At 39.1% G+C, this 15,550-nt stretch overlaps 1 protein-coding gene across 3 annotated transcripts in view; it reads right to left on the bottom strand.

Moving 5' to 3' along the window:
• LOC136876349 (terminal nucleotidyltransferase 4B) overlaps positions 1–15,550 on the bottom strand; it is a 142,204-nt gene that overhangs the window by 43,814 nt on the left and 82,840 nt on the right. For all 3 annotated transcript variants that reach the window (XM_067150214.2, XM_067150212.2, XM_067150213.2), the window contains 3 exons: positions 8,293–8,439; positions 8,018–8,211; positions 7,612–7,846 (listed from right to left, as the gene is read on the bottom strand). In XM_067150214.2, coding sequence (XP_067006315.1) covers positions 7,612–7,846; positions 8,018–8,211; positions 8,293–8,439 — 576 coding nt within the window. The remainder of the gene's footprint in view (positions 1–7,611; positions 7,847–8,017; positions 8,212–8,292; positions 8,440–15,550) is intronic.

Raw genomic sequence — 15,550 nt, forward strand, 5'->3', positions numbered from 1 at the left:
TGAAAGAGAACATATTTTCATAATAAATGCGTAAATAAAGTGTCCGATAGTGGTTGTTAACTCGTTAAAAATTAAGGCTGACTAAACGACCGCTTAATTTTGAGGCGACATACTGCAATTAAGTAAGAATGGGATACACCTAGAGATATGGCAGAGTGCTTAATTGATTTCAGAGGTTAGTTTATATTTTGTCGCGTCTGGTTAAATTACGGAAAGGCTATTATGAAAATTTATAGCGAGAAAGGTATAATTTATGGCGCATGAAGTGTGTTTTCACCATACGTATAGTACGGTTAAGTTAGGATACGTGACTCTGTTTGAATAAGAAAACTGAAACGTTTGCAACAAAATGCGATCGATCATCTTCGGTACGGTATAGTTTTCCCACTTTGTGCATTTGCGAACTCTTTCGCGACATTCAATGGCGATGTTGGAGTTGATTAGTAATACCATACCTGCCAACTTTTAGCAACCAAAAATAGGAAGATTTTTTAAATTCTTGGATTTCATCACATATATTCCACCACAGTCTACATGAATAAAGGTCAGGATAAAAGATATATCTACAGTTACAATGGGAATTGACCATTGAATTTAAAATCTAAAACTTAAAAAAAAAAAACATAAAAATGGTTATAAGAAAATGTACCTAAGCACTCTCATTTATGACACTTACATACGAATTTATGTCACACCGACACCGACACGCGTAATTAACGCACTTTTTTGACAAAAAATACAGGCGAAAACTTCGGATGCGTAAATTATTCAAGGAATTCAGATATTTACAAATTATTTACAATTCATTTTCATTTAAAAGATAAGTTACGCAAATATAATTTACACACAATTGGTTCAACTCATTTGCGATTATCGTCATTTGGCGTAAAATTCCTGCGCGAGATTTTTTCTGAAAAGTCAAATAGGGCACATCAGCTAAGTTAGACACGTGGGTTTGAAGTACCGACACTAGAAAATATTCTTCTCATTACGAGCTGACAATATGACTGAATGACATACCATAACGGCAAAAAAAAGAAAATGTCCAATACGAGAAGGGCCGGGCATCGAAGGAGGGACTTTGCTACATTACCCCCAACCGTTCGTATCCAATCTTGTACGAGTGACGTGTCCATCCACCCTTTTTCTTGAATACGAACTTGGATCAATCGCGGAAATTTTGCTTTAGGCATTGTTTTTCATTTTAGAACAATGTAAGGTGCAAGCTTTCTGCCATCAGCTGTTACAGAAAGCATTGCAGTACTGGTACATCGTTGCTGTTTTTTTTGCTTCCGGTAGCGCGTCCGATAACACTGCATGTTTCTTTCTTATCAACTGTTTGACTTTGTGGCATATGGAAACTGATTGGCGTCTGACCTCCGGTTCCTATAAGGGAGATCAAATATTCATTCACTTTACGCTTCTCAATCACAAAGCGATGAAAATGGTTGAAACCATTCGTCATTTCTCTTCGTAAAATTAAACAAGCCTCGGCTAACTTTGAAATCCGAGACACTGATTCCATGTGGCGCGACTATCTATCATTCTTTAAAGTACAGCATTTCGTGAGAAACGCCTTATCCAACATAGCGTAACAAAATCATATTTAATCACATAATCCTCTACTTGCGGAAACTTGCCGCTTTTTGGTCCGCGAAATGCTTTGCGAGACTTGTTGGCCGCTTGAAGTGCACTTCTGTTACCGCGGTAGCGCACGTTTCATTTGGACACTGAATACTTGCTGTCCACTGCTCTATATGTTTCGGCGTAATTGATCACCGCGAGTTTGTCTGATGCAGTATTACTCCAATGCTGTGGACTGACAAACAATTTTGAGATCACAGAGTGTCCCGTATCCGAAACACTCTTAAAACTAGTGCGGTGGCATTTCCTGACTGCTAATAACAGCACGTTGCCGTGTGTGCCCGCTTTCGCAATAGGAAGCCTGCTACTTGAATAGTTGACAACTTTATTTCGAAACGCATCCGGAGCTGAGTGATGGATGTTCGAAGTTGTGGGTGCGTCAAATACGTGAACATATCTTTTTCTCCACTTTGGACCCCAAAATATTGGGATGCGTAAATTATGCAAGGGCGTTAATTACGCGAGAAAATACAGTAATTACTTTATCATACGGTAAAATGAACGGAAATGTATAGGTATCGCTGAACGTTTGAAGATAACGTTTGTCATATTTTTTGGCCATAACGAAAAAAAGAAAATGCCAGAAACTGTCACCGACACAACATTCAACTCATTAAAATTATGCACTTAAATACGCAAAACTACCACATACAAAACAATTCAATATGTCCCGTACATTATTAACATACGACTTTGACAGGGGGGGGGGGGGCATAGAAATGCAAGAAAAAACACGTGGCCTACAACTCCGACAAAACTATGCACAGAAACGATGTTAACAGTGCGCGAACAACAAAATAACATTCTTTCGTCCCGATTAACGGAGTCGTTACCGCGCGCGAGCCTCTTGCTTGAAGGACGATCGCCGCTCCGAATCCCCAGCTGTATCAAGCGCACATGGTGTTGTGGTGAGCGGGAAATAAGATTCAAGAAGATGGCGGACGAAACACTCACGAAATACAGTATCAAATAAATACGCTTGAAAATGAAGATTCGTAAATTACACAAGCACGTAAGAATTTTTCCTTTATCCTAGGGGAAGAGTATTGGCCGTACTAGACGTTATATTAGTCAAAAATCAGAAGAAGTAAAAATAAATCGGAAAATCGGAAGACGAGTTAAAAACCCGAAAGTTTCCGGGTAAATCGGAAGGGCTGGCCGGTATGTAATACCCATCGACTGCTGCTCTCTAAAGAAAATTCGAAATGAAAGAGGATAACATGTTTTTGTAATAAATGCGTAAATAACGTGGCCGATAGCAGTTGTTAACTCGTTAAAAATAAAGACTGAAGTAAACGATATCTTGATCTGAATGTTATAGCCTATACGGAAATTAAATAAGAATGTGATACACCTCAAGATATGCCAGAGTACATCACTGATTCCAGAGGATATTTCTATCTTCTCGCGTCTAGTTACGGCTATTTACATGCGTTTCAAATATGTTTTTATGATAGACTACATATACGGTTAGGTTAGGTGACGCTCTTGGAAGAAGAAAGCTGAGGTGTTTGCCACAGAAATCTCTGGAGTGATGCCGTATTTCTTCGAATCCAAGACTTTTTTTTCCTCAGAATCTCATGCGAAAACTCAAGGGTTGTTGCATTCGCGGCCTAACATGGATCCCACTGGCAACTACCGCGGTAACCACGCTGCTTCTTTCCACACGCGCACAGAACTCGTTGACAATAAATGACCGCCTCTTTACTACACATCGCTAGCCGCGACAACCGTTTGTACAGTGCCTGTGTGTTTCTCAAATCTGCAGAATGGTATCAAAACATGCGACCCTTCGAATTCTTAGAAAAGCCGTGGATACTCAGTGGCAGAGTCATAACGTGTCTATTGTACTTGATGCTTAGTAAAATTAAGGTTTATAGACAGCAGGAATATTTTCGTGATGGATAGTCGTATTGTAAAGATACGTGGAAAACGTATTGCTGGCAATTTTCAATGGGTTCTAGTCGATATTATGATGCCAATTTTTTAAGTTAATGTTTATTAAACACTCGGAAATGTAAAATAATTGTGCAGCCGCAAGAAAATACGGCATAGGCCTAACTAAAGCCAATGTTTGGCGTTAGCGTGAAGACAAAGAGCTTAAAAAAAATGCGTACTGTACAAAAAATGCATTCAGTGGTCCGCAACAAGGACGCTTTAAAGAAGTCGAAGATGAAATTGTGAGGTATGTGCACGAAAAACGCAAGGGCGGAATGCCCATACCGTGGCGCAATAAACTTTTTCGTCGACTTTCAACGTTTGCGATTAGGCCTATACATCGCTAACCGCTGAATTTGGCCGAACCCGACAAGCGAGACATGCGTGTAGCGGTAGCCGGTTTTATCTGTCGCTGCGTACAAGTAACAGTTTTATAGACAGCAAGAATAATTTCCTGATGGATCATTGTATTATAGAGGCACATGGAATAGATATTGCCGGAAAATTTTCAACAAGTTCTCTTCGGTATTATGATGCCAATGTTTAGTTAATGGTCCTTAAAACCACGGAAATAAAGAATAATTGTGCGGCTGCAAAAAAAGAAAAAGAAATACAGCATGACGAAAGTCAATGTTCGGCGTTTAAAAATAGTCTAATAATGCGTAGGCCTACTGTACAACAAGGCATTCATATGATTTTACAAACTTCTTTTTGAGCCTGATTTAAATTTTTTGAAGGAAAAAGTGGGGTTCATCTTGGATTCGGAGAAATACGGTACTGTATTTTTTTCAGATGAAATTAAACATACACTTTCACGGATTATGAAAAATAACAAACAAGTAAGCCGTAGTGTGGATATCATCTGCGGACACTCAAGTTTTGAACAAATTGATTGCCGTTTCATACTGATTTCAAAGTGCATGAAGGGTTTTCCTACTTTTACACAAAAATCGGATATAACGAAAATCCGTTATAGCGAATAAATTTTTCGCTGTTATGAATTCTCGCTATAACGGACTTCTACTGTAATTTGCACTGGAAGGGTCATGTTGATGACATTGTTGGGAAAGCATACAGATCGTTGCATGTCATAATGAGGCTACTTAAAGGATGCAACAAAGAATTAAAAGAAAAAAAAGTTACTTAAGTATGGTTCGTCCATTATTGGAATATGCAAACAGTGTTTGAGATCCTCACCAAGAATACCTAATAAAAGAAATAGATAGTGTGCAGAGGAAAGCAGCAAGATTTGTAACAGGGGATTTCAGGAGAAAAAGTAGTGTATCAGAAATGTTAGAGGAACTTGGGTGGGAAACTTTAAGAGAAGGGAGAAAACTATACTTATAGGATTAGATAGAGCCTATACAGGAGAAGAAGCATGGGGAGAAATCCGTGAGAGACTTCAGTTGGAAAATAATTATATTGGCAGAACTGATCACAAGTATAAAATTAGAAGGAAATTTTAGCAGAAGCGATTGGGGTAAATTTTCATTCATTGGGAAGGGCGTCAAGGAGTGGAACAGTTTACCAGGGGTAGTGTTTGATCCTTCTCCAAAATCTGTACAGATATTCAAGAAGAGAATAAACAGCAACACAGAAAATAAATGAAATGTTAGAGGGCATTCGACCAGTGCAGGATAGTGTAAATAAAAAATGTGTGTGATTAAATTATTTCTTTTTTGCTAGTTGCTTCACGTCGCACCGACACAGGTAGGTCTTATGGCGACGATGGGAAAGGGAAGGGCTAGGAGTGGGAAGGAAGCGGCCGTGGCCTTAATTAAGATACAGCCCCAGAATTTGCCTGGTATGAAAATGGGAAACCACGGAAAACCATTTTCAGGGCTGCCGATAGTGGGGTTCGAACCTACTATCTCCCGAATACTGGATACTGACCGCACTTAAGCGACTGCAGCTATCGAGCTCGGTGTGATTAAATTAATTCCATCCCCTGGTCTATGGAGTTTGGACAACCCAAGTAGGGGACTGCCTGTAGGGGTGAAGTACAGTGGGGACTTTGAGGGCCCTGGGACTGCTACGGTAGCTGTGAAGGCCCTTCAGGAACTCTGAAAAGTGGTGGCAAAAGGGGCTCTGGTTAAGACACAGCAGGTTGTTATGCTACTTAGGTTCCAAAATGGGCATAAAATAATTAAGTAAATAAATGCTATGTTAATTTTAATCTAATACCAGTTGTATAGTATTACTAGAAGTAATTTCACATACTGTATATGAGTTGACTATGTTTGTAAGTACAGGAGATATAAGTAGAATTTTGTAAAGAATATAAATTTATTAAGAATGAGGTGTGTGTTTAATAGAAAGAAAAAAAATTGTTAGCGTAAGTTGTACAATATTGTATTCTAGGAAAATTTTCTTCTCCTCTTGTTAATTTAAAATTTAGTGCTTGACAATGTATTTTAGTATACCATCTGCCACCGAGGTAGACACCTCATTTGCAAATAAAGAAATTCTGATTTTGATTTGAAGCAAGTAGCGCGAACAGTTGTGCCGTGGCAAATGTGGCAATCGTAAAGAGTGGAGTAGAGAGGGGAGCAGCAAGGTCAACCGGAGTGTGACTAGGAAAATGATCGGTGTGGAGCAGTTTAGGGTCACGGTAGGAAGATGGCAAGGAAGAATAAAGACGAGTGCAGCCAGAAGGAATGAAGGTAAAGTGAAGATAGTTCTGAAGGTGGAGTTGCTGTTGGCGGCAGTGGTGGTCACAGTGTTGTTGGTGATTGGGGGAACAGAAGTAAATCCTGGCCCTATGAACAGTGGTAATATGAGGTGGGAGGATGTTAAAATTATAAGGAAAATAGTTAAGGAAGTAATAGAGGAGTCCTGCCCGTTTGAAAGGTTGTTGCAGGAGCAAGCTAAGGAACATGTTTGCGGGGAACGCAAAATTGTGGCCCAACAATGCACCTTGATTCTGTCTATACAACAGTTGGACATAATGATGGCGTACTGCATAGCTGTTTGAACTTGACACCAAAACCTCAGTGACCCTTTATTCTCTAAGAACTATACCCTACTTTAACATCAGCTATACAATTTTGGGAATATGAGGCATTCATGGGACTCAGCATGCCAACGCCCTTCATTGTACCATATGTATATATCTTGTTTGACGTAATGTTGCGAACAGCATAGATATTTGCATGGGACTCCAACAAGTCAAAGCCCTATAATTGTACCATACGTATATATGTTAACATTAGTATTATATTAGTATAAGGCATTCTTGTTTAATTAGTTTTTAGTAATGTTTTATTATGTACAATCGCTATTAAGCAGGTTCACTAACAGCTGATGACCTATTTACAGGTCAAAACCAGTAGTTTTAATGAAAATAATTCTAAACATTTTGTAAAATAAAGTACTGATTAGGTAGAAAACTCATCCTTCATACTTGTGTGCTATCTTTTATCTCCACAAAACTGCTGCAAAACTCATTATGTCCAAATGTTTTTTGCAAGAAACATGGGTTCAATAAGTTAAATTTTGTGGAAATTTTGTGGTATGACGAAGATGAACGCCTACTGTTTAATTACAAAATTTCAACCTCCTATCTTTGTTGCATAACAAATGACAGCTTTTGCGCTTCCTGAAAAATGTGTTTGTCTGCACATAACGGGTTTTGCAACTGGATGACTCGTGTTAGTTGTAAGATAGAGTGCAGTTTATAATTTCACAATAATTTGCTTTCAGCAGACATTGGCTTTTTTTTTGGCAAGTTTTGGAGAGGAATTTAACTTTTACATTTTGAATAAATTTGCAAAGAAACAGCATAATCGCACCATGATTAAGTACTAAATAATATGTTATGGAATTTCATAAAATGTAATATACCTTATATGAAAAGTGTGATGCTTAAATACTTTTAAAACATATGTTAGTTTTAATACAGTTTGAATTCTCTGCACATTTTACGAAGAAGTGAGAGCTTTATGTCAGTAAATGTAATTAAATCGGTATCTCTTAATTTTTAAAAAATCAATCGTCACCATACAGAATAATACGTTGTTTGATATTTACTGTATCACTGCAATTTGAACTCCCAGCAGCAGATTCTAAAGTAGATGCCTCACTACCACTAGATGATGACAGTGAGTCCTCATCCTGATGTTGACCTGTCACAACTGTGTCATATGAGTGGGGCTGCATCACATCGTCTGCAGAGGCAGCAGATGAGTCAAAAGGGAAGTTTTCACGTATCCATGCTCGATACTCTATTACATCATCTGTGACACGAACAATGCGCCCAAGAATACTGCAATGGAAAACAAACATTACAGTAAAAAGAATACCAGAGAAATTCAATAACTAATTCATGATGAAATTACAATATTCAGTAGACTGTCTTATGGCAATCCCTGAATGGGGAAAGCATATAGTTTGTTATCAAGCAATAAAAAATTAACGTTTCAAAATATTGTCATACCTGGTCTTATTCGCATCATAAATGAAATGATTCAAAGGATTAACAGCCTGAGTTAAGACAACATAAGCGTATTCGAAGGACTGCTTCACGTGCAAGGCACCATAGGAACTCCGACCAATATCGTTGCCTGGAGTCAATGGGTCTTCTATGCAGAGAAGGGAGGGGCGATGTCCATCAATCATATCACGCTGGACCTGAACAACATCAATATTATAACTGGATGTGCAGATGATAAAAGAGAATGAGAGTTACATGTTGTCTACATAGGAACTCACTTCTTCCTTGGAGATGTACGTTCCACCATTTTTTACCCGGATTCCAGTCCTCATATAATTGAAATTACGACCATAAAGTTCAAAGAATTCTATTAGCAGAACACCAAGGTTTGCACTAGGACAAAATGCATTTTGACGAGGATGTAGCTGAAAATAGAGAATACCATTTTATGTTTGATTGCAAACTAAGGATTATATATGCTAACCATCATATCATATACATAGAAGTATTAGGAATCTTTTAAAAAGTTTTTTTTTTTTCTACGGGCTTTACGTCGCGCCGACACAGATAGGTCTTATGGCGACGATGGGATAGGAAAGGCCTAGGAGTTGGAAGGAAGCGGCCGTGGCCTTAATTAAGGTACAGCCCCAGCATTTGCCTGGTATGAAAATGGGAAACCACGGAAAACCATTTTCAGGGCTGCCGATAGTGGGATTCGAACCTACTATCTCCCGGATGCAAGCTCACAGCCGCGCGCCTCTACGCGCACGGCCAACTCGCCCGGTTTAAAAAGTTTGACTTGATTTAAAATTCAACGGGTAATGTTTTATGTTTTTATTATTTATCAGAAATAAACAATTTAAAATTTGGTAAGCAATCAGGTTAGTACAATAAATGCAACTAAAAACATGTAAATCGTTAAACGTGCTTTTGGAGGGATGAGAAAACACTTAGAAGGAAGACAAATATTTTATTTTACATTCACCTCCATGCAACATGTAGAAAAGAAATGAATACAAGTTACCTTTTCAGTTTTATCAGAATACTACAGTGAAATCACTGAAAGTAGATCATGGTAAGTGTGTCAGCATTTGCAGTTGTCAATCATTGCCTCCTATCACTTACTACGAGACTATATTTCGAAAACTACCTTTCAGAATCCATACTTGAACATGGATACCAGATATTTTAATTGCAGCAGTTGCATAGTCCCTATGTGCAAGCCTTGATCCCATGAGGATCTGGAACATTCATATTCACATAATCTTCTTGATGAAGTTGGTTCTTGATGGCAGTCAGGTAAATGCTGTGAGCCTCTAAAAACTGGTGATACTCCATCTTCTTAAGCACTGGGGCATTCTTAAACTGGAGCAGTTCTGTAGGAGATATGTTCTTAGGTGCATGTCGAGGACCAAACAACAACCCGATGGTTTCTACAGACTTCCTGGTCTGGTCCATGGTCTTGAAGGTCCTGACTTTTACTAGAGCTGACTGGGCAATGCACGTAACCTTGGATTTAACTATTACCTGCATATTTTGAGGAAACTGTTCCAAGTTTTGTTGAGTATATAGATCCCTCGAAGAAATTAAACAAGTCCATAAGAGATGCAACAACAATAGAAACATACACTGCTTGAAATTTTATCATTTCTATTGTTGAAATCGATGCCTGTTGAAAGAATTTGACCAGAAAATTGGAATCTTCCAGCGTTTTGAAAAATGCCACCAGATCATACATGTGTGGCCATATATATTTCAGCCTTAAACCAGGAATTCCATTGTGTACACACAGGCATTGGAGAAGTTAGAATTTCTTTCTTTCTTTTTTGCTTTATGTCGCACTGACACAGATAGGTCTTATGGCGATGATGGCTCACAGCTCCGCGCCCCTAACCGCACAGCCAAATCGCCCGGAGGTTAGAATTTCATCCTCCTGTTCTGTGGTTTTCATGTTTCTCTCCTACGAATGTGTTTTTTTCATGTATTTGAAAAGGCATTCTTTGTCTTTACTATAGACGTGTACAATTCGTCCAGCTTGTTTTCAAATGTGCAGCCGATAAGGTTGATTTTATGAGCACAGCACTGTACATGACCGAATTCTTCAATCAGTCCTTGAAAAGTAAAATTAAATTTCCGACCATTTATGTCATACATTTTTACTGTACCGGCTATGATAACACAGATATTCATGAATTTTTGTTGCTAAGTCCATATCGACGCCGAGCCACGAGAAAATGGGTTAACAGAATTTAATGAAAATCGGTATATAGAGTCGGAGAATAAGAAACTACAGTCTAAGCTATAAACAATTTTATTCACCCTGGATGATACTGCAGTTCAGGGGAAGATAACTAAAATTTAATTTTTAAAATCCTATGTTTTTGGTCCTATCGAAGAGCACTATGTAACAAAAGTTGCAGAGAAAACTATTTTCGATCATTTATGTTTTATTCAGTTTTACCGTACTGACTATGATGAGTGGTATTTCAGAGTTGGAAGAAAACTAAATGTGAAGGCCTACAATATCGAAAATGCATAACATTGATCAACAATAACATTACATTGACCATTATTTGTTGTGATATTTTTCTCTTATGCTGCCTCTCAATTCTGATAGATGGGATTACTGCTGCGTACTGAGTATAATAGCCTGACTGAATGTTGGCGGGAAATAGGCCGGGAGTTAGAAAATTTTCTTCTTTGGCATGCCATTCCTCTGGTTCATACATTTTCTGATACAGCTGGTATGTAACACACTGGTCCTTCATAGTATTCCCGTTATTCGATCCCTGCTCTGACACGCTGTTGTTGATTGAACAGTGTGGATACTTAAGGCAGAGGCTGACTTAGTAGTAGTAGTAGTAGTAGTAGTAGTAGTAGTAGTAGTAGTAGTAGTAGTAGTAGTGCCTGGTCTGGATTAACAATTTAGGCCTATTCCAAATTATAGCACCACAATTTACTAAATAACTCAAAATTCAACCCTGAAAAGAACTGTTTCTTAAGAAAAGCGTCTTCATCTTTACTTTTATTTAATTCTGCGTTCATTTTATTCCAAATTATCAGTGAAGAGGGGGTTTCTCCTCTGGCTTGGAGGAAAAATTTGCCTCCAAATCAGGTATATTTTTCTGCCACCAGTGTAGTGAAGTGATATTTTCCGGCTCATCAGGTACTCCTAGGAAACAGATTAGTAAAAGACAGTTTTTGCCCTGGGAGTCTCCACTATTCGACCCTCTCCCCGATGAAAGAAGATGAACAGTGTTCAGGAATCACGGCTCTCTGCAGCTTGGTCATTCCAGCTCTGGAACTTTGGATTGTTAGATCAGCAGTGTAGTCCTGTTCGTTAAAAGTGAGAATATGTGTGTGGTGTTTCATTTGATCGAGTATTTCATATGAAAGCATTGCTTTTAATCGCGCTATTCCTACTGACACCATTGTAATGTACGTTCATTTCAGTTGGGAAAACCACTAAAACAGTATTTCTGAGGATGTAAAGAGCAAGTGTCTACCATTATAATTAAAGCTCCCCAACCTGACTGTAACTGATGGTATGCAAGCGGGTCTACCATTACAGTGAAAATTCCCCAACTCAGTCTTCATATGAGAAAAGATATTTGGTGACTTCCCTGTCGCGTTTCTAGGGTAATGTTAAGAGCTATGCAATTTAATACAATCTTGCTCACAACATGTACACTAGAATTCCGTATACAACGTAGAGTTCCGCAGCAAAGCACAGGTACATCAGCTAGTCTTACTATAATGACACATTGCTTAGTGTTTCCAAAATATGAACAATCCTGTAACAATAGCCCTAAAAAGTTAATGAAAAGGGTACTTTGCTTTTGAAATAGCAAATTGTCTACTAGCTATAGTTCTAATCCCTTTGGCTTGTAGTAGAGATTTTCTTGGAATTCGATAGCATCTCCGGTGTGCGAGCACTCATGAATTGCACCAGCTAACATTGGAAAGTCCATACTTTGAGATAAAAAGATCTTTCCAATCTTACTGCATTTGTAATATCGTAGAATGAGGAACAAAATGCATCAATGGGATTGGAAAACTTTACTGTTACAGTAAACCCGAGGGGGAATTTACACTGCCTTAACGGAATTTATGTCAGGATCAGAATATTCTATTATTGTACAATAGTTGAAGTAATAATAGTAATAATTTAGTATAGCTGGACTTGGGGATAAATACAAGTACAATCTAAAGAGGCCAATGGCTTTGGGCAGATGAGGCTTTTAAGGAGGCTGATGTTCTCTTGGTGGAGGTAATACCACACAAGTCCATCTAGCAGCGCCTGCACTCCATGTTAGAGGCGGCAGCAAAAGGAGTCTGTTTCCCCATGTTACGGACAGCCTGAAAAAATCCTGACAGTACGTATAAAATGCCTTTGGATGCAGCAAGCCCATTGTACTAATAGCCTATAAAATGACTGTGAGCAAGTTGAGGCCTCAGAAATGGTTAGGGCACCCCCCAATAGCGACGCACAGATCCTGGTGTTCTCATCCTGAGGGAACTCTGAAAAATAGCAGACTGTGGAGGTCTCTGATTCATAACCCGACCCAGAAGACTGGTAGCAGGAAATGAAGAACAATAATTTAGAATAGCTATTATTACCCTGGCCAGCCCCATGGTCTGAGGGTAGCAAGCCTGCCTCTTACCAGGAGATCCTGGGTTCAAATTACCTGGATCTGAGGGTTGGTTTGAGGTTCACTCAGCCTATATGAGAATAATGGAGGAACTAACTAATGGTAAGATATAGTAGTGGTCCCAGTCTAGAAAGCCAAGAATAATGGTTGAGAGAATTCACAGTGTTGACTATACATAACCTTGGAATATTACTGATATTACAGCAAAGTTATAAGTATAATTTTTAAAACAAGGCAGTAAAATACTGTAATCATAAACATTTCTGAAAACTAAGCATTATTTACTATCTACAGTGCAATAATTAAGATCAAAATTTTATTCACACAGGTAGCCTTAATGAACTTCATTCAAATGACAAACACAAACAGTAATTTTAATCAGTGTTAAAATCCAAAGGTCAGCAAACAGTTTGACAGTGCACTTCACTTTGGTTGTCATTCACACCATGTTGCCGTATACTTTAACCCATGTGCACCCGGCTGCCATATACACCATTACTAGGAATCTGCAATCTTTCAAGTATGCAGCCTTGGTGCTACAGGTTCTTAGTTAAAAAACAGTACTGTGGGTGATATACTGTAAATATTATCATGGGACATGTTTTATATTATTCAGAAATGTCACATCACAATTCACTAACTGAACAATAAGTAGTCATACAAAATCTTAAATTTCCCACAGTATAAATATTAACTCAGTTCAAGGAGCCTAGCACAAGGCATGGCAGTTCTAAAATATGGTGTGTCAACACAGCTTTGCACCAACATCTGTAAACTGTAGGCTTCTGTATTAATCCCATAAGAATGCAAAGAGCAATATTAACACATATATAATGCAAGTTCATTAGTAAAAAGTCTAGATCACTACTGGCATACCTAGTGGTTTCATCTGCAATGTACTGTACTGTCATATAAGCACTGCCTGAAAAAGAATTCCCTACTTACATTTCCACAAATTCCACTTGTTCCTGAAAAGGTATGAATCAGTGGCGTATGCTGCAATCAAGACATGGGCTATCACTAGACTTAGGTTACCCAGTTTCGATAGTTGGTTTAGTGAACGTCAAGCCTTAAGGGTTTTGAGCTGCAGCTAATAGCCATCGGAGTAGCCTGCTGTGTTAAGGATGGTTCACAAGACCTAGCCTCTGCTACTGACAATACTCAACACCTGATCAATGTAGATGGTAGCTAACGAATCAGCCTCATCGTACTCTTAATTCCCCTAGCTCGGGGACTGGGTGCTTATGATGTCTTCACCACTCATTTCATCAGGTCACCATCAAGCCTTTCCAGAGGCTATGAATTATTATTATTATTATTATTATTATTATTATTATTATTATTATTATTATTATTATTACTATTTCTTAATCAGTTTGTCCTCCAGGGTTGGTTTTTCCCTCGGACTCAGCGAGAGATCCCACCTCTACACTCAAGGCCAGTGTCCTGGAACGTGAGACTTTGGGTCGGGGATTCAACTGGGAAGGAGGACCAGTACCTCGTCTAGGCGGCCTTACCTGCTATGCTGAACAGGGACCTTGTGGGGGATGGGAAGATCGGAAGGGATAGACAAGGAAGAGGGAAGGAAGCGGTCATGGCCTTAAGTTAGTTACCAACCCGACATTTGCCTGGAGAAGTGGGATACAACGGAAAACCACTTCGAGGATGGCTGAGGTAGGAATCGAACACTCCTCTACTTAGTTGACATCCCGAGGCTGAGTGGACCCCGTTCCAGCCCTCGTACCACTTTTCAAATTTCGTTGCAGAGTCGGGATTCGAACCTGGGTCTCCGGCGGCAGCAGCTAAACACACTAACCACTACACCACAGAGGCGGACTTTATTATTATTATTATTATTATTATTATTATTTTCTCAGTTGCAAACAATAAGCATGGCCAACAATAAAGTTTGTGAAGTTCGCATGAGCCACATAACCACAAATACTTTTCATACTTAAGTTGAAATACCCCTTTGTATGGATTCTTGTTTTTCTCCTCCTGTTCACACTGTAACTGTGTAAGAGGTGGGGTAGACTTACCATTTTTAATTATCAGCAATTCATCTTCATATTTCAGTTGCGAGAATGGATTATCCAACAACTTACACACGGTTCAGCCATTTCACAAAAGTAACATCACAAGGTCACAGTCACATCAAACACTATAACTTCAGATAAACTAAAATTGTTCTAAGATCAACTGAAATATACCAATAATTTCCAACTATAAGCAACCCGTAAGATGTCCTGCACATGCAAAAACAAACTCGTGATACTCTAGCACATGGGTGAATCCCACCAATTCGGACCCTTCCGGAGAACTTTGAGTCTTAGGGCCTTCTCTTTCCACCGCTGTCTCTCTCGTTAGCGGCGGCGATTTGACAGACCGAAGCCTAGCCCAGCTTAAGGTTAGGATCCCCTTGTTCCCCGCACCATTCTGACATTCGCCAGCAAGCCTCGCGCGGCGGGTCGAGGGGAGTGGGCCGAAGGCCTGGGCTGCGATGTTAGTCTCCGATGCCTTGCTCTCACAAATACGAGCGACGTTCTTTCTCAATACTTTTAAGTTTTGTAAATGGAAGAATGTGTCAGATGCTTACATTACAATAAGATTTAGATTCCCATCGTTCTCATTTGAGGCTTGGGCTTCACTGATAGCCTTAGTAGCCCCCAGTATATGCCACTGGTATAACTGGAATATTCTGTTCAATAACTGGAATTTTCTGTTCATGTATCCAGTTCCACTCAACATGCTGTTCAACCCCTTCACTAACATCACTTTCACTATCAGATAAATCAGTGATAATACATGCACAGGGTCACAAGGAACTTCCCCCTCACTACTACTGCTGAAATCAGAACCTGAAACATCTAGCAAACTTTGAATT

This window comes from Anabrus simplex, chromosome 6, assembly GCF_040414725.1.
Source record: "Anabrus simplex isolate iqAnaSimp1 chromosome 6, ASM4041472v1, whole genome shotgun sequence".
Classification (NCBI taxonomy): domain Eukaryota; kingdom Metazoa; phylum Arthropoda; class Insecta; order Orthoptera; family Tettigoniidae; genus Anabrus; species Anabrus simplex.